General features: G+C 40.9%; 1 protein-coding gene across 1 annotated transcript in view; it reads left to right on the top strand.

Annotated features, from left to right (window-relative positions):
• The first annotated feature begins 651 nt into the window (after positions 1 to 651).
• Positions 652 to 22,275, top strand: part of YWHAZ (tyrosine 3-monooxygenase/tryptophan 5-monooxygenase activation protein zeta) — a 33,171-nt gene continuing 11,547 nt past the window's right edge. Inside the window, exons 1-3 of the mRNA XM_039233782.1 lie at positions 652 to 726; positions 1,062 to 1,252; positions 4,237 to 4,541. Of these exons, the coding sequence (XP_039089713.1) occupies positions 4,248 to 4,541 (294 nt within the window). The 5' untranslated portion in view covers positions 652 to 726; positions 1,062 to 1,252; positions 4,237 to 4,247. The remainder of the gene's footprint in view (positions 727 to 1,061; positions 1,253 to 4,236; positions 4,542 to 22,275) is intronic.

The raw sequence follows: 22,275 nt of genomic DNA, 5'->3' as shown, positions 1-22,275 counted from the left end.
TGGAGAGAAAAATGGAGTCTACCAGAAACGAGTCAGTACGGTCTAACCTCTGCTCTCTGCCTCTCTTCGGCTAGGCAAACCTTAACCTTAACCTTAGGTTAAGGTCTCCAGGGTCAGCCGCACCGACCACCTAGAAAGGCTGCCGTCTCCTCTCGGGAGTTGCAGGCGGCCACTCCTTCCAGGCCTCACCTCCCGCCAGCTCCGCCCCGCCCGCCCCACCTCACCCCCAACTTCGCGCCTCCATTGTCCCCTCGCAGCTGTCACAGCGCGCAGATCCCGAGGCCCCGATTGGAAAACCTTCCCGTCACTCAGCCCGCACTCCGGGGCCGGACGCCTCACTCCCTATTCCGAGCCTTAAAAGGTCTAAGGCGGCTTTCCGCGAGCCTGCAGGTAGAGCCGCGGGAGGGAGGAAGGGAGGGGCTGCGCGCTCAGGTCGGCCCCGCCCGGCTACCGGGTGCGGCGGGCTGAGGTGGTAGCGCGCCACACCGCCCTCCCCCGCCACCCCCAAGTCCTGATCACAATGCCAGAGCGGCGGAGCCGCTCGCGTAACCCAGCCTCGGGCCGGCCCAGGAGGCAGTTACCACCGCGAAGCACAGAGGGCGGGGCGGACCAGGGCGCCTGGAAGGGGATGGGGGGGATGTGAAAGGTCCCGGATGTTGCTGAACCGGCGCCCCTTCTAGAGGGAGTGACTGGCGCAGGCGCAGAAGGGCCGCACGAAAAACTAAGGTGGGGGTGGGGAGGGATTTCCTTCTTGCTGGTTTTGGGGAAGAGTGAGCCTGGGAAGGTTGTGGGGGATCTGAGGGGAAGGCGAGGTAGGAAGGTAGTGGTTGGGGGAGAGAAGGGGGAAAAAAAGGAAGGAGCGTCCTGCCCAGGCTCACTCTCCCAAGAGCAGAGAAGTTGGGAGCTGAGCGGGCTGGGGAGGAGTATTGGTAGCGGGAAAGGTGGTGCGCTCCGCCGCTCGCCCTCTAGCGCGGGCGGGCAGGCAGGACGCGCGCGCTTGGGAGCGGCGGTTGCACTGGGCCCCCAGAGCTGTGGGCACCAATCAACGGTTGCCATAGCAGCGTTTGACGTCATCGTGCGTGTGGTGCCCCTGCTGCCGGGGCTGGTGATTGGAGGAAACCCCGTGTCTGCGGAGCGGCTGTAGCCTGTGAGCTGCGAGATCCAGGGACAGAGTCTCAGCCTCGCCGCTGCCGCCCAGAGACTGCTGAGCCCCCGTCCGTCCGTCCGCCGTCGCCACCCACTCCGGACACAGGTAAGGGACCCGGCCGCCGCCGCCTCGTCCTACTCCTTCCTTTCCCAGACCCGCCTTCGGAAAGCGCGGGGGCCGTCCCCGCTCCACAACCCCTCAGCCCTGCTCGCCCGGCGGTAGCGGCGCAGGGCTGAGGCGGAGTCTCTTCAGGCGGAGACGGGCGGCGGCTTCTTTTCCGCTGGGTTCGGGCGGGCGGCTCGCGGCTTCCTCGGGCTACTTGCTTCCGGATCGACGCCTTGGCCCCGATGAGCGCCGGTTCCCGGTCCCCGTCCCCCGGGGTGGAAAGGGCGCCCACACGCGAGATCCCCGGGGACCCGCCCGGTCTCCAGCTCCCGGGGGTGACCGAGGCTCCGCCGGGCGCGATCCGTTCCCACCCTCGTGCCCCCCCCCGCCCCCCGCCCAAGCCCCTGCCTCGTCGCCGCCTCGCTCCCCGCTTCCGCCCGAGATAATGACTCGGCGGCTGCGGGCATTGCAGTGGCGCAGGTGAGGCCGCCCCCTCCCCTCGCCGCCCTCTCCTCCCTCCCCTCCCCCTGCCTCTCCCGCCCGCTTCTCGGCGCAGCCTCCGCGCCCCGCGCTGCGGCGACGGCACCCAGCCCTCCCCCACCCGGGCGGCGGCGCGGCAGCAGGGCCGGGCCTGGGGACCGGGCCGCGAGCCGAGGCTGGGCTGGAGGCGCCGCGCCCGCCAGGTACGCCAGGGCGAGGCTTCGCTTCTGGCCCGGGCGGGAGCCGGCCCCGGGGTGGGGCTGGCCCGGGACCCGGGGCCGAATTTCCTGGGTTCCGCGGTAGGGTGGGGGATGGGGCTGGGTTTTTTTTTTTGTTTTGTTTTCCTTCGGGTGAATGGGGGACTGTGTGCCCAGCGGGGGGTTAGAGAAGAAAACGGGGAAGACGGTGGGCCGGCGTCTCGCTCGCCTGCCTGGTGGGCTTGAATCGAGGGTCCCAGTGCTCGCTTTTTAGACGGTGACCTCCTCTTAGGGCGGGTAAGGCTGAGCGTAACAGCCGGCCGTGCCCCCGCTTGCCTGGGTGTGGCTCTGGCCCCCTCCCCCACCTGCTGCAGCTGTCGGGTCCTTATAGACTAAATGAGCACCATTGGTGTCCGGTGGCGGAGGAGACGCGGGTGGGAGAGTGGGGTGTGTCCGCCGCCCGGCCGGTCGTGGTTCCGCTTCTGCGGGCGGCTCTGGCGTCTCTGCCCTCGGGGCGGGCGGGCTGCTTCCCCCCCCCTTTCCCCGGCTCGGGCGGGGGCGCGCCGCTCCTCCCTCTCGCTCTGGTGGGGGGGAATTAACACTCAGCAGTAGGTTGGGCTCCTTGACACAGATCCGCCATGACAAAGAAGGAGAATCGGGGACTTGGGCGGAGCCAAGGAGGGGTGGTTGCGGAGAGCGCGGACGGAAGGATTTGCACTTTAAAGTCAAGGTCTGCCCGTGTTCGTTTCACCTCACTCGACGTCTTAACGTCGGTTAAGGGTTAAATGGGTGCGGCGAGTCTTCTCCGCAATACGATGCGAGGCCTTGGGAGTACTAGTTACTGTGTGAGAAGCCTGATCCACTTCCCCTTGTACCCGAGGGTTTGGGGAGAGAAACCTTTGTACTGGTTTTTGATAATTTTTCGTCAGAAGCAGTGTTAGCCTAAGAGCGTTCTTTAGATCCTAGGGAGAAAATTAGTAATTTTGAGGGTGGTGGGGTATGTAATCATAAATTTTATATAGTTTCGCGTTGACACGGCATCCCTTGCATCCAAGCTAGATGATTACTTGTTCACCTTGTTCTGATTTGGCTTTAAAAAAGTATTGTGGGATTTTCCTGGGAAGGTAAAGGATCTGATACCGGGGAGTCAGTTCTTCTAGTGACAGTGGCTCTTCTGTTCACCTTTTAATAGTGCACTTCAGGCTCTATATTTATCACTTATTCTGTGGGATCAGTGTATGGTTTAGTATCTTTCTGTACTGTTTTAGTACCTTTCAAAAGGATATCTAAGGAGAAGTATAACGGGTAAATTAAAACGTCTAGGGAGCTTTGAAAAGAGAACTAGGTGAGAAGTTATTGTAAGGGCAACTTGAATTGATAATATCAATTAAATTTTGACTACTGGAAACAGTGCAGTAAGTGCAGTATTTATTGACTACTGGAAACAGTGCTGTAAGTACGCATTTAAACTAGAGCAGTGCACACTTCTAGTGCACACTAGAAGCACTTACTATATACATTTTAGTGCTCACATGAAGTTAAGAGTCAGGACTCATGGATGTATTTTTAAAGCATCTCTGTGTATAACAAGGTACAGGTAAATGAGGCCTTAGGGTCTGTTAGATGGCCATGGTGGGTGGGTGTGTTCTATTCAAAATGCCTTAAGTCAGGCAATTTGGCACGTTCTTCCAGAAAATTGTCATGCTATGATCTGCTGTCAAATGTTGCTGGGATCCCTGGGTTTGGGGTGGGAATAATACCAATAAAATGTAAGCTTAAATGTTTCTGACCAGAACAATAGGTATTATTAAAATGAAAAGACACGAATTACATTAAGCTGACTTGAATCAGGATTCTGGAAAAATGATAGAGGTTGTAATGTTCTTCATTGCTAGTGCTTTCACTAAAGATAAACTGCTGACTTGGATTATTTAAGCTATTGGAAAGTGGAATTGAGATTTTGGCTAAGTAAGGTAAGGGTTGGATTTTAGGGTAGCTCTTTGATCAAATGTGCTTTGACTTGATGTGAAATTAGGATCTTCTGAACAAAGATGATGATTTTAGTTTTGCTACATTTATGTTAATGGTTTTAAATTGTCCCCCTGAATGCTGAGTATGCCTTCTCTCTTCCTTTCTTCCCCACTATTCTGGTCATCCTTTTGTTGGGACTACATTGAATTCCTCATGTGAAGACTTTTCCACAGGCCATTAGGTTTGAGGTGTTAATATAACATTTACAAAAGGTATAATTTTGAGTCTGTGTATTTTGATGGAAAAATATCTAAATGTTACTTTTTTTCCCTGCAGAACATCCAGTCATGGATAAAAATGAGCTGGTGCAGAAGGCCAAACTGGCCGAGCAGGCTGAGCGATATGATGACATGGCAGCCTGCATGAAGTCTGTAACTGAGCAAGGAGCTGAATTATCCAATGAGGAGAGGAATCTTCTCTCGGTTGCTTATAAAAATGTTGTAGGAGCCCGTAGGTCATCTTGGAGGGTCGTCTCAAGTATTGAGCAAAAGACGGAAGGTGCTGAGAAAAAACAGCAGATGGCTCGAGAATACAGAGAGAAAATTGAGACCGAGCTAAGAGATATCTGCAATGATGTACTGGTGAGAATCAAACATTCAGTCTAGCTTCACTATAATGTAGGGTTCCTGTAACGAATATCAGGTGTTGCTCTCAATTTTTTCTTTCTTTGGGTTTTCTTTTCCTTTATAAGAGTGTTCTAAAAAGTCTTCAAGGTGTCATTACTAAAAGGTATTAGAACAGTTGTAGTTAAGTTTGTATAAATTAAATGGAATACTGATTATTAGTCACTTCAGATAGACCAAAAAAAAAAAAAAGACGTATGTTTTGTACTAATTGAAAAGATAGTATTTCAGTTATGGTTAATGTATTTGTAGTAGTTCTAGAATTCATTTTCTTAAATGTACATCTGGGGACACAGGAGTTTTGCATATCTTGTTTTATGTATAAGAGATGTAACAGACCTTATGTATAAGGTCTGCAGACCTACCCATCCCTGGTTTCGCCGCTATGCAATGAATCAGCTTATGCTGTGACTTCAGAGTTGCTTTTTACCTCTTCCTGCATTTGTTAGAGGTCAATTTTGAACACTGGCAACTACAGTAAAAGATCATGAATAACTCAAAACTTGTGTTCTAGTTTCCATCAAGAAATATTTTTAGAATTCAGTACCTGCTGTGTGGAAGCACTGCTTCTTTAAAAAGCTTTAAAGAAGAGTACATAGCATTTTTGTTAATTTTAATCTGTTTTCTTACAAATGATAGCATTCTCATTCAGAAAAGTTTAAAATCTGAAGATAAATCAGTAGAAGAGCCAGTCATTTAGCATATAACATATATACATTAATACTTTCTGAATGAAGCAGGAGTGATTTTACTAAATGATTACCTGTAGGATTTCAAGTTACACACTGGGTCTCAGTATGGTAGGGCTCTTGTGTAGGGAGCGAGCATCCCAGCTTCTCTGGACAGGTTACTGTTTATGGGACTCCGAGTAGAAATCCAGGTGCATACTCATCTGGACCTTGTTCACAGAAGGGCTATATATAATGAGCAATAGAGGATTATTTCTGACATGGTTTTAGATTTGGGGCTTTTATTAAAGTTGTGATGGTATTAATATTCCTTTACACAAGTCTTTAATTACTAATAGAATATCTTTAAGTCCTAAGTTATGAATATTTTTCTGAAATGGTACTTTCTTCATGGCTGTCTTTTAAAGAGCAATATTTTTTATCTTAATGAATATGGGCTCACCAAGTCTTCTCATCCTCATGTAGTATCTGTCTTGGGTGCTGCTTTTTTTTTCTTTTTTCTTTAAAATCTTCATATTGATAGGCATTATTTATTTATTAAAATTTTTTTTAAATTACTATTTGTTTATTTTTGAGACCGAGAGAGACAGAGCACGAGCAGGGGAAGGGCAGGGAGAGAGAGAGAGACAGAATCTGAAACAGGCTCCAGGCTCTGAGCTGTCAGCACAGAACCCCATGTGGGGCTTGAACTCACAAACCACAAGATAATGACCTGAGCTGAAGTTGGCCACTTAACCGACTGAGCCACCCAAGCACTCCTGTGTCATTTATTTTTAAGATGGGAAAAGAATTCCATGTTTTTAATCAAGGCTAAATAACAAATGTTTATCTTGTGGTTTGCTAAGGTAATAAGAATATTTAAGATTCAAAAATATGTTTTTCTGTAATAAAAAATGTGTTGGGGTTTTTTTCCCTTATTCTCTTTAATGGCTAGTATAGTATGTGTTATATACTATACTGAATATATGTTACTTAATTTTGTTAACTCTGTGGTTTCCCCCCCAATTACTATACCTGATAGATTAGATAATTTTGATTTTGGTTTCAAAGAGTTTGTTGGCTTAGGAATCTTAGGACTAACGGGATGTAGTAACATTTACTTTCTACTAACAAGCTTCTTTGCTATTCCAGGTAGGTATTTGCATGTTTTCCCCATACAAGGTATAAAAGCTCCTGTCATTGTGAGGAAAAGACTGTAGCAGTTTTAACTTTGTTTCCCTTTCATTTCCTTATCAAGAAAAAAGAAATACTTCATGGGATCAGTGGATGAGAATAACTAGATTCATCTCTAAATAGATTGTTAATTTTTAATGAGGTTTGATATTTATTGGTGACTACCCATGTTCTTCAGAATAATACTGGCCTCTCACCAAGTCTAAATGAAATTTCCACCATGAGTGTATAGATAAATGAAAGTTTAATTCCTTCACTATACAAAAGCTTTTGCTTCCAGCCTTGGTCTTTTAGTGATCTAAAAGTAAATCTTTTAACTCTGCTCTGTTACTGGTCTTTGTATGGCTCATGCTTCCTAACATATAGTATGTATTCAGGTATTTGCTAATAAGTAAATGGACAAAAAGGCTTCTTTTGGAAAAGAGGGTATTAGAACTAGGTCAGCAGCACTGCTAATTTTTCAAGGCCTTTTCTGTTTCATCTTGGGAAAATTCAGTATTTACAGATATCGTGGTTCTTTACAAGTAGGCCTGTCATCTTTTTCAAACAGGTCATGTTGGCTCTGGAAACGTCTTACATAAAATTCCTTTTCCCTCTTCAAGTAAAACAAGAATAAAATACAGCAGAACTGCCATTTCTCCTAGAGAAAAAATTCTTTGATGTACTTGATTAGTGGAAGTTTGTTTTAATTATATTTGAAGGGCTCACTTACATGGTAAAAAAATAATCATAATTTTTATTCTAGCTTTTTTCTGAACTTTGATTTTTTTTTCATTTGAGAAAAATAAGCAGGTGATCCCTTTTCAGAATTAATGTTACTGTTCAGTTTTATCAGTGATGAACCAGACTTCATTGTTCTATTGAGCACCTTTATCACACTGGCTAAGACCCTTTTCCCATAAAAAGGAGCTAAGTTTTTCTAAAGAGCTTTTAGTCTGTTATAAAATGGTGATGGTCATTCTGGTTATGTGCATTTATCAAGTGTTTAATTTATACCATTTACCAGAAAGCGTAGCTTTGTCACTTTGTGCAAGAATTGTAGAGCATTACTATGGAAAATGGTCACAGGCATATTCTTTACAACATGGACTTCTCTTTACACTAGAGAACTTGGGGTTCTTGTGTTGTTAATTTGAAGTTTGCAATATGTGAACTAATGCAATCGGCCTTTTCCTGCCAGATCTTAGACCAAAAGCTTTCTTGCTAGTCGAGCAGGGACTCAACACTAGTGATCTGTAATACTTCCTCTGCATAAACCCATAAGACGAAGCTAAAAATTGGATATTTTGTCTTGAATGTGAAATGACAAAATGATGAACTATATACCAGAAAACCCAATTCAAGTTCAAAGAAGAATGTAGTGGTATAAAAAGAATGCCAGGTTTTGAGTCAGACCAACTTTTAGTCATCTAATAGTTGCAAGGCCTAAGAAAATCATGCAGTCCCTCTGAGAAAATGGAGGGAGTTCAATTAGAATAATGTCTACCCTGTAAGATTGTTATGAGGAATGAAAATCAGGAGTCTCTTAAGAGTCCAGGAATGGGATTTAAATCCAAGAAGCCTTAAAAACTGTATTGTTGTGGGGCAGAGGGTCCATACTGACCAGTAAATTTTCCAAAGTTCTATTAAAAAATTTGAAAGCTACAGGAATAAGGCGAAGAACAGCTTGTAGAATGTGAAGCAGCAAAATCTTGAATCTAGCATTTGTAACAGTTGGCAGCAGTGGTTGAGTAAGAGTAAGAGTTAACTCATTTAACTTGATTGAATTCAATTTTATTAAGTTTCTCACATCTTAGGTGTGGTTGCTGGGCACTGGTTTTTATCTCCAGCCTTCAGAACTGCTGTTAAGCAGCTAAGTAACCAGGTAGCTTTGGAGGCTTTCCTCGTCTGAATATCTTAATATGTGCCCTGGGCTTTGAAAACAGCCATATGAAATTGTAAGTTGAAAATCACTAGGCAGCTCATTTATTGGAATAAGGCTTCTCAAAAGGATTTTATAGTGTTAATACTTTACCACTTAATATATTTACATGTTTTTGTCAAAAGGCTTTTGGTATGTTTCAAAATACAAAGGCCTGTGGCATAGTAGGTACATATCTACAGTCTCTCTCCTAGAGAGGAATGCCTTGGACAGTCTTTTTGATAATAAAATTCAATATTTTCTGAAGAATTACCATGATAAGCAGTAAGTATTGCACCTGTTGAGGTATTTTATACAGCTGGGAAGTCTGAGGTGTATGATGGGGAAATGAAAGAAAATAAAGGAATGACACTAGAAAGGCAGATGTTTGCTGTCTGGTGGGAAGGGGAAGAATGATCAACAACTTGATTAAGAGCAATAGACAACGTATCCTTTTCCAGTATAGCAGTAAGAATGGAATGCTTTCAGGACACTTGGGTGGCTCGGTCAGTTAAACATCAGACTCTTGATTTCAGGCTCAGGTCGTGATCTCAGGGTTTGTGGGCTCAGGCTCTGTACTGTTTAAGACTCTCTCTCCCTGCCCCTCCCCCACTCACTTGATCCAAGTGCTCGCTCTCTCTCCCCCCCCTCAAATAAACTTAGAATGTAGTACTTTCTACCTGTTCTAGTAAGAGATGGACATGGGAATGCTTAGTTTTAGTGATAAGATGAGCCGTGAAGATTATTATTCGTGTGTCAAAAGCAAACTGAGAGGAAAATATTAAAGGATTTAAAATTGGAATTAGAGTGAAAAAAACCTGAGTTAAAAATCTCAAATATGGGAAGTATAGGCACACATCTAAAATAATGATCCGGAGCACCTGGGTGGCTCAGTCAGTTAAGCGTCCAACTTCAACTTAGGTCATTCATGGTCTCATGGTTTGTGGGTTCGAGCCCCATGGTGGGCTCTGTGTTGACAGCTCGGATCCTGGAGCCTGCTTCCAATTCTTTGTCTCCCTCTCTCTTTGACCCTCCCCTGCTCACGCTGCTTCTCTCTCAGAAATAAATAAAACATTAAAAATTTTAAATAATGATCCAACTCTTTTTTTAAATTTGTTTTAACATTTACTCATTTTTTTTGAGAGACAGAGTGTGAGTGGGGGAGGGGCAGGGAGTGGGGGGAGACACAGAATATGAAGCAGGCTCCAGGCTCTGAACTGACAGCACAGAGCCCAACACAGGGCTTGAACTCCCCGCCTGTGAGATCATGACCTGAGTTGAAGTCAGATGCTTAACTGATTGAGGTGCCTCTGATCCAACTCTTTATCTACAGAAGGGAAAGGAAGAGATTGTATGCAGCCTCAGCAGAGGCATTTTGAATTAGAAAGGTGGAAAATAAGCTATTTTAGAGTTATTTATATAATAGCTTACCAAGAGTAATTTTGCTTTTCATTTTTTAAGAACTCAACTTTATCATTAAAAGAAATCCTACTAGTAATACCTCAATAGTGGTACAGTAGAAGCATCCTAATTAATTGGTTAATTGAGAAGTAGTCTATGTGATCATACTTGTTTTAAATCTTTGTTTTAAATGAAAATGTAGATATTTATATATGTTCTGTTGCCTGGTTTTAATGTGAGACCAAGACTGTTTTTTTAAGTTTTATTTATTTATTTTGGGAGAGACAAGAGGTTGAGTTGGGGAGGGGTAGATAGAAAATCCCAAGTGGCCTCACACTGTCAGTGCAGACCCCAGCATACAACTCAAGCTCATGAACTGAGAGATCATGACCTGAGCTGAAGCCTAGAGTCGGACACTTAACTGACTGAGCGACCCTGGCACTTCCCAACACCTTTTCAAATAATTTTCTAACTACCCATATAGACGGATCCTTTATAAATACATTTTGGATTTGCATAGTAGAGTGAGAACATAAATGCTTGATAAGCAGTCAGTTCAGATTCCTTCTAGAAATGTGTATTTTTTTCTGGTCTTAATAATTGTTGAACCTAAGCGATTTTTCTGTATGTAACTCTCCTTTAAAAGCCAGTTGTTCCAAAACACTCAATTTAGTTTTCATAGTAACGTGTTTTTTCACAGTTGTATTTCCTAATATTTAGATAGCATAATATTTTAAGTAATTATAACCAATTTAGTATGGTTTTGGAAACAAATATCAGATTGTTCCTCAGTTAACAGATACCAGTAATTGCTGATAGAAGCTGAGAGGGATTCCAGAGAATATTTGAAAAACCTTCTATCCTCAGGCATTTAGCCCAAGTCATGGCCATTGTCCTGTTTGCTTACCTATGAGTGAAGGATCATGTGTATAGTGTTGTAAACTAAGGAATAAGTGACTTCCAAGGGCAGGAAAAGACTTCAGCAAAAAAATGACAACAGGGGCATATGGGTGGCAGTGGTTTAAACATCTGACTCTTCATCTGGCTCAGGTCATGATCTCACAGTTGTGAAGTGGAGCCCTGCATCAGTCTCTGCGCTGTTGGTGCGGAGCCTCCTTTGGATTCTGTCTCTCCTACTCTCTGCCCCTCCCCTGCTTGTTCTCTTTCTCTCTCTCTCTCTCAAAAAATAAATTTTAGGGGTGCCTGGGTGGCTCAGTCGGTTGAGTGTTGGACTTTAGCTTAGGTCATGATCTCACGGTTCGTGGGTTCGAGCCCCGTGTCAGGCTCTGTGCTGACAGCCAGCTCAGAGCCTGGAGCCTGTTTCAGATTCTGTGTCTCTGTCTCTCTGACCCTCCCCTGCTCACACTGTCTCTCTCTCCCTCAGAAACAAATTTAAAAAAATAAGTAAATTTCTTAAAATGACACCAAATTTTGCCTCTTAAAAAGGTGGGTTGGTGGACGTGCAAAAATACTTATTTGTCTTTATAAGGAAAATCTGAGGTTTTATAAGGTGACAGATTTTTTGAAAATTTGATCTTTGACAGTTTCGTTCTGTTCTTTGGACTCATTTTCTTCTTTTAGTAATACCAGAATTGATTCTCAGTGTCTTCCATTTTATAGTTTTTATAGTTTGTTAATCATTATTTATACATTAATCTTGTTCTTATAATTGGGTCTTTAACCTATGAAAGACTTTTACCCCATGAATATAGTATCTGCATTCTATATAGATACTCTTTCTGTATTTTCTATATATGTCTATAGTGGGTCAGGCACATGAAGGGAGCCCAGGATATGAAATAGTTTTGCCTTTATAATATTGAATTAAATGTTATTGGACTATTGAGATTAATTTGATTACATATTTTTGATCCCAAAGTAGGTGATCTTTGGTGCATTCATAGTGAAGAACATGTATATGTATGAAAATATTTTTAAGTTAAAATTATAGACGCTCAGGTGTCAATGATAGTTAGAAAACATATTGTAGTCCACTGAAATTATAATATAGAATATTGTTTTTCCTAGAATTGCCGAGATCCCTATTGTGATTTCATCCTCATTCTTACAGCTCTTTATTGCAATGGTTTTACATGGAGAATAAACACTGCTCTTTAGGAGATTTAGGATCGCTGTCAGTTTCAATATGCCAAAAGCTAGAGTTCATCTTTCTTTTCAAATTGCCTGTCCGTTTTGTCTACCTAATTTTAGCAGTTCTGTGCTGCACACAGCTCTTATATATCTTTAAAACCCTGGTCTGTCTGACTGCTCTATCTTTGTCAAAATCTCATACACAAAGCCTTTGGCTTTAGTTTGGTCTTAACTGTTTCTGATACAAATCATTGTTAATTCCCATCTTTATGGCCCGATGATTTCTACTTCGTTACTCTGATTTAGAATTTACTTTAATCATGTTCATTTTTTTTTTCCCAACTTCAGAGGATTGTCTCCATTCCTTCATTCTCCTTGAAAACAGGACAGACTATTGATGTTTATGGTATTTCATATGATATTAAGCATACCAATATTTTTAGGCAGCACAGACTTGAATTGGCTTGGGAGGAATGGTGTGCTTAGCCACTGTGTCTCAGCACTTCCCGGTGTGTATTAGGTACATTTCTGTGCAACAGGTCATTCTTCATTTGTTCTTTCTGAATGAAAATGTGGTACCAGTTGTCATTTGTCATTGATTTAGTTTTGCATTTTTGGTAGGATACAATGTGTGACATAAGTAGTAATGTAGTATACAGTAGTCTTACATCTTGCTAGAATTCACTAATTATTTTCTAGTGGCTTGATTATTTATTTATTGCTACAGTTGGCTCTTGGCAATAAAACATGGAAGTATAGCTAACTGATTTGTTATCAGCATGAATCCTGTGATATGCACATGCACATTTGTTTACATTGGAATAGATTGCTAAAAGGTTTCAGCATAAAAAGTTTTGTGAGTTTCTTTTAACAGAATTTGTTGTGAGCATTCTTCCTTCTTCCCTAAATGAATATATGCTTACAGTGGGGTTAGCCACAGGCAGGATGGCCAGGTGAGAATGTAAGGACAGTCAATCAAATGTTAGTATGTAGAGTTAAGTAGACCAAAAGAAGACGGTTGACCTGTATGCCTGTTTGTTTGTTTGTTTGTTTGTTTGTTTTAATCTAAGAAAGACTATTGCATTTAATTCGCAAGAAGTGCCCAACTTTTGTTATATTGGGGAGTTCATTTATTGTTTAATGAGAAGTTAAAAACGCTTTTTGGTGGAGGTTAATTCCCTTCTTGAAAATAGCTTTTAAGATCTCAGAGTCTTTTTTAATTAGCAGTATTACCAAAGAACCCAACCCAGTCTGACTTGAGGGTTTCTCACCTTAATTGATTAATTACAAATGCTTTTCTGAAAAAGACCTATTTGTTGATCCAAGACTCATGAACTGTTATCTCATCTTATTTTTTTTTCTTTTGCTTTTTAACACCTATAATAAACACCATTCGCCAGAGTTTGGAAGAACATAAACCTTCTTGGACCACATTTTATAGAGGGACATTTGATGAAACTCCTACTCCAAATGCATTTCTTTTAAAATGTGATTCTGTGGAATTGACAGTTGAGGGCAGTATTATATATAGGCAGGCTGTAGTACACTTAGAACAAGTAAGTTCTCAATTCAGTAATTTGAATACTTTACTACTGTGTTTGGAAAATGTTTGGAAATATGACATCCCAAAATGATCACGCTCTTTGTTATGAATAATGACTTTTCCTTCCACTTCCCCCTTTGGTTGTTTTCATCTGATAGAGGGGATTATCATCAGACTGTTAATTTAATTGGATCACAGGGATAAGACTTGAAGAATAATCTTGTGTAATTGTTCTAAAAATAAAGTGTATACTGCCTTTAAAGGGATGATAGAATCTAACAGGCTATGCAGACTTTTGGGTGTTGAAATTTTTTCTTATGACTCTGGGAAAGTTACTACTTTCTACATTTTCAAAATGGGAATGATGATAGTATCTACCTTTAAGATGTTTTGAAAATTACTGAGTTAACACACCCATGGTGATATTAAATAGCAAATCTACATTTACCTTCTTTTGTGCCTCTGATACCACTTCATTGTGGCTTGATTTATTAATTTTCAAGCTAAATAAGAATTTTAATAAACTGCTTAAACTTCTTATATTTAGTATTTGTTGATTACCTATCTTATAAGATCCCTATGCTGTTAACAAATATAATAAATATTAAAAGTTCCTGCTCTTAAAAAATCTTGACAACTTAGAAAAATAGACACATACACAAACAATAAAATAAGAGAGAGGGGAAGTACTTCATGTTGAGTATGAAAGAACTCTTCACCTTTTTTTTAAAAAAGCAACTAAATAGTCCCACTAGGGAGTTTATATATACTATGCAATGTGAATGTGCAAATGAAACACTATCAAATTAGATGTTTTAAACAAAAAGTGTTTTGTGATGGAAGTGTTGAGAAATGGGGCCTTAGTGGGTGACAGCCCAGGTCAAGGTTGATGCCAGCTATAAAGAGATTCTGCAGCAGGGGAGAAGGAAAGCTCCCCCCTCCCCCCCCCCCGCATGTCAGAACAATTTTAATAGTTATCACTTAATAGTCTATAAGTTGTTTTTGGTACTTTCCACCATTTACTTTTAATCATTAGGAGCTACGTTTTGAATATGAGGTAAAACATTGATTAGGATTATTTTGCTGGTATTAAGGATCCAAAGGCAGACCATTCCTCGAACCTGATTTAACTTAGCAGTTTTTCATCCCACTTATTTTGAGTCCTTTCACCCAGTTAATATTTTGAAACAAACATGCAAACACATCAGGCTTTCTATCACTAAGTTTTCTGCAAATATCTTTTGATTCAGTTGGGGGAAAAATCAGGGAGCGACCTCTATAGCTTTCAGCATGAATTAGAATAAAATTTTAGGCTGGCTTTGACATTCCTTAAACACCAGGGATAATATATCTTGGTTTTCTCAAGTTAACTTTATTTTTTTTTTAGAAGTTAAATGGTAAAGATTTGCCATGTATTTATTAATGGAAAATGTATTCAGTTAAGTGATTGGTTAGAATCCTCTGTGATCCCCATTCTTGAAGTTAAGTACTTTTGTCTTTTCATACCACATGACCTTAATCGGAGGCCAACATTGCATAGAAAAGTGAGTTTTAAGAACTGTCAGCAAATTAGTTCTTGACACCATCTGATTAGTTAGCAGTTGGGGTGGGGCACTTAACTAAATTGGTTGGAAGCAACTAATGGAAATTGCAGTTAAAGAAAAGATGCCATTCCAGCCACAAGGGGGAGTAAGAGACTAGTTTCCAAATTGCAACAAAAAAGGCCTGCTTTCTTTTTAAAAGTTTAGACCTAGGAATGCCAAAAGACTCATTGGCTCTGGAAAATAAAGCGAAAGGTCTGGGAAAACTCTACAAGCGAATTGTCCATGACTAAAAATGTGAACTTATACGGAGTTAAGTTTCCTATTGAGGATATTATTTTATTTTTTATTTTATTTTTAAAAATTTTTAATGTTTTATTTATTTCTAGGAGAGAGAGAGACAGCATGAACAGGGGAGGGTCAGAGAGAGGGAGTGACAGACTCTGAAACAGGCTCTAGGCTCTGAGCTGGCAGTCAGCATAGAACCCGACACGGGGCTCGAACCCACGAACCGCGAGATCATGACCTAAGCGAAAGTCAGACGCTCAACCGACTAATCCACCCAGGCGCCCCTATTTTTAAAATTTTTTAATGTTTTATTTATTTTTGAGAGAGAGTGATAGAGACAGCGTGAGCAGGGGAGGGTCAGAGAGAGAGGGAGTCACAGACTGAAACAGGCTCCAGGCTCTGAGCTGGCAGTCAGCACAGAGCCCGACACGGGGCCCGAACCCATGACCCACGAGATCATGACCTAAGCGAAAGTCGGACGCTTAACCAACTAAGCCACCCAGGCGCCCCGGATATTATTTTTTAAAAATGTTTATTTATTATTGAGAGACAGAGACACAGAGCATGAGCAGGGGAGGGGGGCAGAGAGAGGGGGAGACACAGAATCCGAAGCAGGCTCCAGGCTCTGAGCTGGTCAGCATGGAGCCCGATCCGGAGCCTGATGCGGGGCTGAAGTCAGACGCTCAACTGACTGACCCACCCAGGCTCCCCAAGGATGTTATTAAAAACGTCTTTTGCAAGGTGTTATGTGTTTTGTAATTAAATAATAAAATAAGTTGGAAGTTGAACTTTAAGAATCATTGAATTTTAGGCTTGAAGTAGCATCTGTCCTAGCTTTTTATTTTCACAGATCAGAAACTGAAGCTCAGAGGTTAGGTTATACCATAAGCATTCATATTTTCTCTCTCTCTCTTTTTTCTTTTTTTTTTTTGGAGAGAGAGCAGGAGTGGGGGAAGTAGGGAGAGAGAGGGAGAAAGAGAATCCCAAGCAGGCTCTGTGCCATTAGCATGGAACCCAGGAAGCCATGAGATTGTGACCTGAGCTGAAGTCAGGAGTCAACCAGCTGAGCCACTGAGGCGCCAGATAATTTTTGTCTCCTCATTGTATCCCCTTAGTTGTAGGTGGAGACATGATGTTTACTCAGTTGTATGTATGAATTTTTAAGAGGGATGTGGGATTGTCAGAATAATGGAAAAATTAAAACAATGACTTCAGTTTTAGACTGTATTTTAGGGTTCTGTACTTAATGGCAAATAATGAGAACCACATTTGGAGGCCTTTGTGTTTCAATTTCCTGCCCCCTTTCCCTTTTAACTACTGGCATTTTTCATGCATGATTTGTATGAAAGCAGAATATCTGTATCTTAATGTCTTCATTTGTTTTCATGGAAGAGGGCCATGGTAGTACAATTTGAAACAGAGGAGTGGGTCATGGGAGCTTGATCTTTCCCATTCACATGTTTGGTAAAGTCAAATCAGAGGAGACCTACTCCAGGTATGTTTTCAAATTGCAGTCCATAAATGTCTTACTAGAATATTTTTGCTTTGATATTTTGGGGCCATTTTACTATTTGCTAATGACATTTATTTTATGTATATTTATCTTAAGGGAAATTAAATTTAGCTCTGTTGGTGGAATACTCTCTAAGAAAAAGTAGGAACCTCCTTCCCAGCCTTTATATTTTTATTTAAAAATGCATCATCACTTGTTTTTTGCTGTTTCTCTCCTAAATAGAAATTTTACCAATCCAATAAAAAATTTGAAAAACACAGTTGAGTACAAGAAGGGTATGAGGATGGAGAGCTGACTCACTAGCATTGTCATGTTCTAGAAATAGTCACTATTAAAAGAATTTTACTTTAAAATTTAAAATTTTTATATGATAATTATAATATTAAATAGCTAACAGGGGAAATAATCTTTTCTACATAAGATAGTTAAATTGTCTTTCTGACCAGTTATTTTTTAACTTCATTTTGAAATAATTTCAAACCTAGGGGGAAACTTGGAAAACGAATATGATGAATTTCCCATATATTCTTTAACTGATTCCCCATATGTTAACATGTCCTATAACAGTAGTATCATAATCAAAATCAGTATTTCATAAAATTTTGTAAAATAATTAATGAAAGGAGCACCTGGGTGGCTCAGTCGGTTAAGCGTCTGACTTTGGCTTAGGTCATGGTCTCATGGTTCCTGGGTTCGAGCCCTGCGTCGGGCTCTGTGCTGACAGCTCAGCACAGATTCTGTGTCTCCCTCTCTCTCTGACCCTCTTCCTGTTCATGCTGTGTCTCTCTCAGAAATAAATAAAACATTTAAAAAAACTTTTTTTTAAAAGAAATGAAAAAATAACTAATGAAATAAACTACGTAATCTGTAGAATTTATTCACAAATAATACCACTATAACTTCCTAATTCTGGTCCAGAATTTAATCCAGGGTCACACTTTGCATTTGATTGTCATGTCTTCTTTCTCATTTTCTTGGGAGGGGGGTGGGCAGGAGGGCAGAGGGAGAGAGAATCTTAAGTAGGCTCCATGCCCACCAAGGCTCATCTTACAGCTGATCTCAAAACATCTCCGAACCTAGAGATCATGAACTGAGCCAAAATCAGGAATCAGATGCTTAATCGACCAAGCCACCCAGGTGCTCCTCCTTATTCTCCTTTAATCTGGATCAGTTTTTCACTCTTTTCCCTTTCATGATTTTGTCACCTTTTTCAGAAGTACTGTTCCTGTTATTTTGTTGACTGTCCCTCAATTTGGACTTGTCTAGTGAGTTCTTATTATTCAGATTGTGCTTTTTAGAGAATTCCTGGCAGTGATATTGTGCCCTCTAGGAGACATATGATGTTGTCCTGTTACTTAACCAGTTATAGTTACATAGGGCATGAATTTAAACAGCTCCAAGGACTTCCAGAAACACCCTAGGATACAAAAGTACCAAGCAGTTGAATTTTTTTAAGATAAGATGTCCCATAGTGTGACTGTTTTGTCAGAGGTTATGAACTGAATATATTTTGCCGAAGTACTTTCTAAACAATTATGTTCATTTTCTTAAGAATGGATTACTTTTTGAAAGGGTGAGAAGATCTCCGATCTGTAACTTGTAATTTTCCTTTGAACTAGATCGTTCATCAGTTGGCTTTTATGTATTTTAATTGGCAAGTCCGTATCGCAACAATGTAATGTAAGTGCATAGTGGCCATTCTTTAGTGGTGAAATAAATATATAAACATTTTATAATAGGTTCTTGTTTAATTTTTAGAGTTTATTCTAAGGACCCCTAGTTTCTAAATTCTGATTCTCATGTAAGATAGAAAGGAAAAAGTGACTTTGAATTTAAAGAAAATCTAAGGAATAGTGGTGGAGTGGGAAGTATTCAGTGCATTAGAGAAATTTTCCTGGGATAAAATTGGAAGGGGGAGGTTTTGAAATTAATCCTGCAGCAGAACATAGGAAAACCCTGTCTCTGAATTTTTGTCTCTCTCTGCCTCCTTCAGCGTTATTACATAGAAACTTGGAGCTTATCCAGAGGTCCTGGAAGCATGTTAGGTTGTATATGTACCTAGTCTGGCCCTTGGCTGCTGAATATAGTTGACCCCTGAACAATGCGGGGGTTGGGGTGCAGACTCTGCACACAGTTGAATTTGTATAACTTGACTACCCAAAAACTTCTTACCCATAACAATAAACAGTCTGTTAACACATATTTTGTATATGTGTTGCACACTGTATTAAAATTAGAGGGAAAATAATGTTATTAAGGAAATCATATGGAAAATAAATCTACAGTACTGAGAAAAATCCCCTTAATAGGTGGGCTTATTTGCTTCATACCCATGTTATTGAAGGATCAACTGTATATAGCACCCAAACACTTGTCACTTTTGAGAAATCTCTTAGGTCTTTAGAGAAACAGAATATTGTTTTTCCTTTGCAGAATAATAATCTGATAGACAGTACTAACCTTAAGAATTTCTGTCTCGTTTTGTCTGAACTAGAGGTTTGACTAGATGATGAACTCTTGATAGCTTTCAGGTTGCTGAGCTCCGATTATTTCCTCCATTACTCTCTTAAGGCTCTTCTAGTTTTTTTCTGTTATATTAAAATAAAGCTGTTGAAATTATACATATGTAATAACCCAGCCTGGGGATTTAATATTTAAGGGCCTTATATGTACAAAATACGCCTTTTTTTTTTAACTGTTTATTTTTGAGAGAGGTAGAATGTGAGTGGGGGAGGGGCAGAGAGAGAGAGAGAGGGAGGGAGACACAGAACCTGAAACAGGCCCCAGGCTCTGAGCTGTTAGCACAGAGCCTGACACATGGTTCAAAACCAAGAACCTTGAAATCATGAGCTGAGCTGAAGTTGGACACTTAACCGACGGAGCCACGCAGGTGCCTCCAAAATATGTCTTTAAAGAGCTTGTAAGCAGGTTAAGAATATATAGGTATGTGAAAAGTTAAAGGTACAAAATCATAATTAAACTATTTTAAATTATAATTGCTCTGGATAGTAATTTAGATGTTATAGACTATAGGATATGAAGTAAAAAGTAAATGAATGAAAACTTTCTGATTTTATCCTGTGTTCTGAGAGGTAATCTCTATTAGTCCTAGTCCTTTTTGTATCCTTCTGGGAATTTATGTTGCCTGTGCAAACACTTGTGTCCTTAAAGCTTAAAGAAGACACATGAGTAGGATCATATGCAGACTATCTTGGGTGTGCCTGTCTGGCTCAGTTACTAGAGCATGTGACTCCTGATCTCGGGGTTATTAGTTCAAGCCCTGTGTTGTGTATAGAGATTACTTAAAAATAAAATCTTTAAAAAAGAAAGAATAACAAAAAAACCCAAAACAAACCCTCAAGTATTCTGTAAGTTGTGCACACATAGGCATACACACACCTACACTTTGGTGTTTGTCTTAGGCTTCATTCTGTTTGAACACATGCCTCCTTGTTTTAAAAATCTCTTGTGTTATATGGGTGTAATAAATATAAGCTAGGATATTTCCTTTCATTAAAACCTCTTTGCTAAACACTAGAGGTCCAGAAAATGTAGGCCTAAACAGTAGTTTTGAGAATTAGCTGTAGGGAGAACATAGGATTAGAGTTGGGTATTGAAAGGTAGATGGTACTTAGCACAGATTATTTTATTATTTACTTGCTTATTATTTTTAAGTGAGTTTTTTTTTTGTTTTGTTTTTTTGGAAAGAGAGAAGAGCAGGGGAGGGGCAGAGAGAGGGAGACCGAGGATCCACAGCACTCTCTGGTGGTGGCATAGAGCCCGATGTGGGGCTCAAACTCATGAAGCCATAATTTAAGATAATATGACTGGAGCCAAAGTAAGATGCTTAACCAACTGAGCCACCAGGCACCCCTGATCCCTGATTATTATCTATTAACTCATTTAATCCTCACTAATCTTGTGTGTTATATCTACTAATAATGTCCTTTTTACAGATGAGATACTTGAGACCCAGGGAGATTTCAGAACTTTGTCAAAGTGACGCAGCTAGTAAGCAGTGAACTGGGATTTAAATTTAGGCAGTAGGCAGTCTGTCTCCATAGAGTATGCCCTTGACAAGTCTGCTGTAAAAAGAGTAATATAGGAAAATGTTACTTTTCTTTGATAAGACCATCCCGTGTTTTAAAATGAAAGCTTTTGCACACTATTTCACCTCTCTTAATAGTACCACAAATTTTAGATTACTGAATTCAAAGTAAAGTATTAAGAATAAGATTACAAGAGCACCAAAGCAGATTCTTGAATGTTAGGATCCTCTACCCTATATTGGAATAGACCGCCTGCTCTGTCAGGAACTGAGATTGCTGCCTTCCTATTTATACTCCTATTTAGTCCTTATAGCAGCCTTTTGAAGTAGATTTTCATTTTAATCATTTTATATAACTAGATTTTGATTTAATTTTATAGATTAGCTCTGAGATATCACAATTAGTAAAAAGAGAACTTTCAAAATCTGCCTGATTTTAGAGTATATCCTTTTACCAATCTGTTTCAAGAAGTGTTTGGGGGAGCTGGTCGGGGGGTTCGGAGAAGTATTTGGATACCTAGAGATTAGAGCCTTGCCACCAGTTCAGGTAGTAGTTTGGGTGTTTTAGGTGATTTCTAGTCTAATTGTTGCCTAAAGGTTTGATGTTTTACTCTTCATCTTAATTTCAGACTATAATCATACTGAAGGACCAGTGATAGTGGTATGTCATTAGAATAGAGATAGATTTTCAGTTTAGAAACCTTTCATTAGAAACGTTTAACCACAGAGGCACCTGGGTGGTTCAGTCGGTTGAGCGTCCAGCTTCAACTCAGGTCATGGTCTCATTGTTTGTGAGCGCCACATCAGGGCTCCCTGCTGTCAGCACGGAGCCTTCTTTGGATCCTTGGATCTTCTGTCCCCCTCTCTCTGCCCCTCCACTTATGCTCTCCCCCTGCCCTCCCAAAAAATAAAAGAACAACAAGAAATATTTGACCACAGTCAGGACTGAATGTTTTAAGTTCCTGTTAGTGTAGGCAGGTTGAGGCTACCCTAGGAAGGGCAGCCAGGACTAGATGCCATGTCAGTTTATGTGGTTCCTTAATTTTAATACACTCCAGAGTCACAGCACTGATGGTATGTAGATCATTCTTGGATCAAAGCATGTGTTAGAAACTATTGCTAATGTATCCTGCTATGGTAAATTGACTGGATTGGAGGGAAAGGTCATTACTTGACCCCACGTATTTATTTTAAATGTTTTCACAATCTAAGAGCTTAACTGTACTTGTAGATGGAGAAGTATCTTTTATCTCTAAGATCTCAAGGGCCACATAATCTATCCATCGATTTGATTAAGGTTCAGTGCCTTCTCAAGAACAATACCTTTTATGAGGCACTTGGGTGATTCAGTCGGTTAAGCGTCCAACTTCAGCTTGTGGTTTGTGAGTTTGAGCCCCACATCACACTCTTTGCTGACAGCTCAGAACCTGGAGCTTGCTTCAGATTCTGTTTCCCTCTCTCTCTTCCCCTCCCCCACCCATGCTCTGGCTCCCTCACTGTCTTAA

The sequence above is a fragment of the Hyaena hyaena genome, unplaced genomic scaffold (assembly GCF_003009895.1).
Source record: "Hyaena hyaena isolate Hyena2069 unplaced genomic scaffold, ASM300989v1 scaffold_79, whole genome shotgun sequence".
NCBI lineage: Eukaryota > Metazoa > Chordata > Mammalia > Carnivora > Hyaenidae > Hyaena > Hyaena hyaena.
The sequence above is the reverse complement of the archived record's forward strand: the minus strand, read 5'-3'. Positions and strand labels throughout refer to the sequence as shown.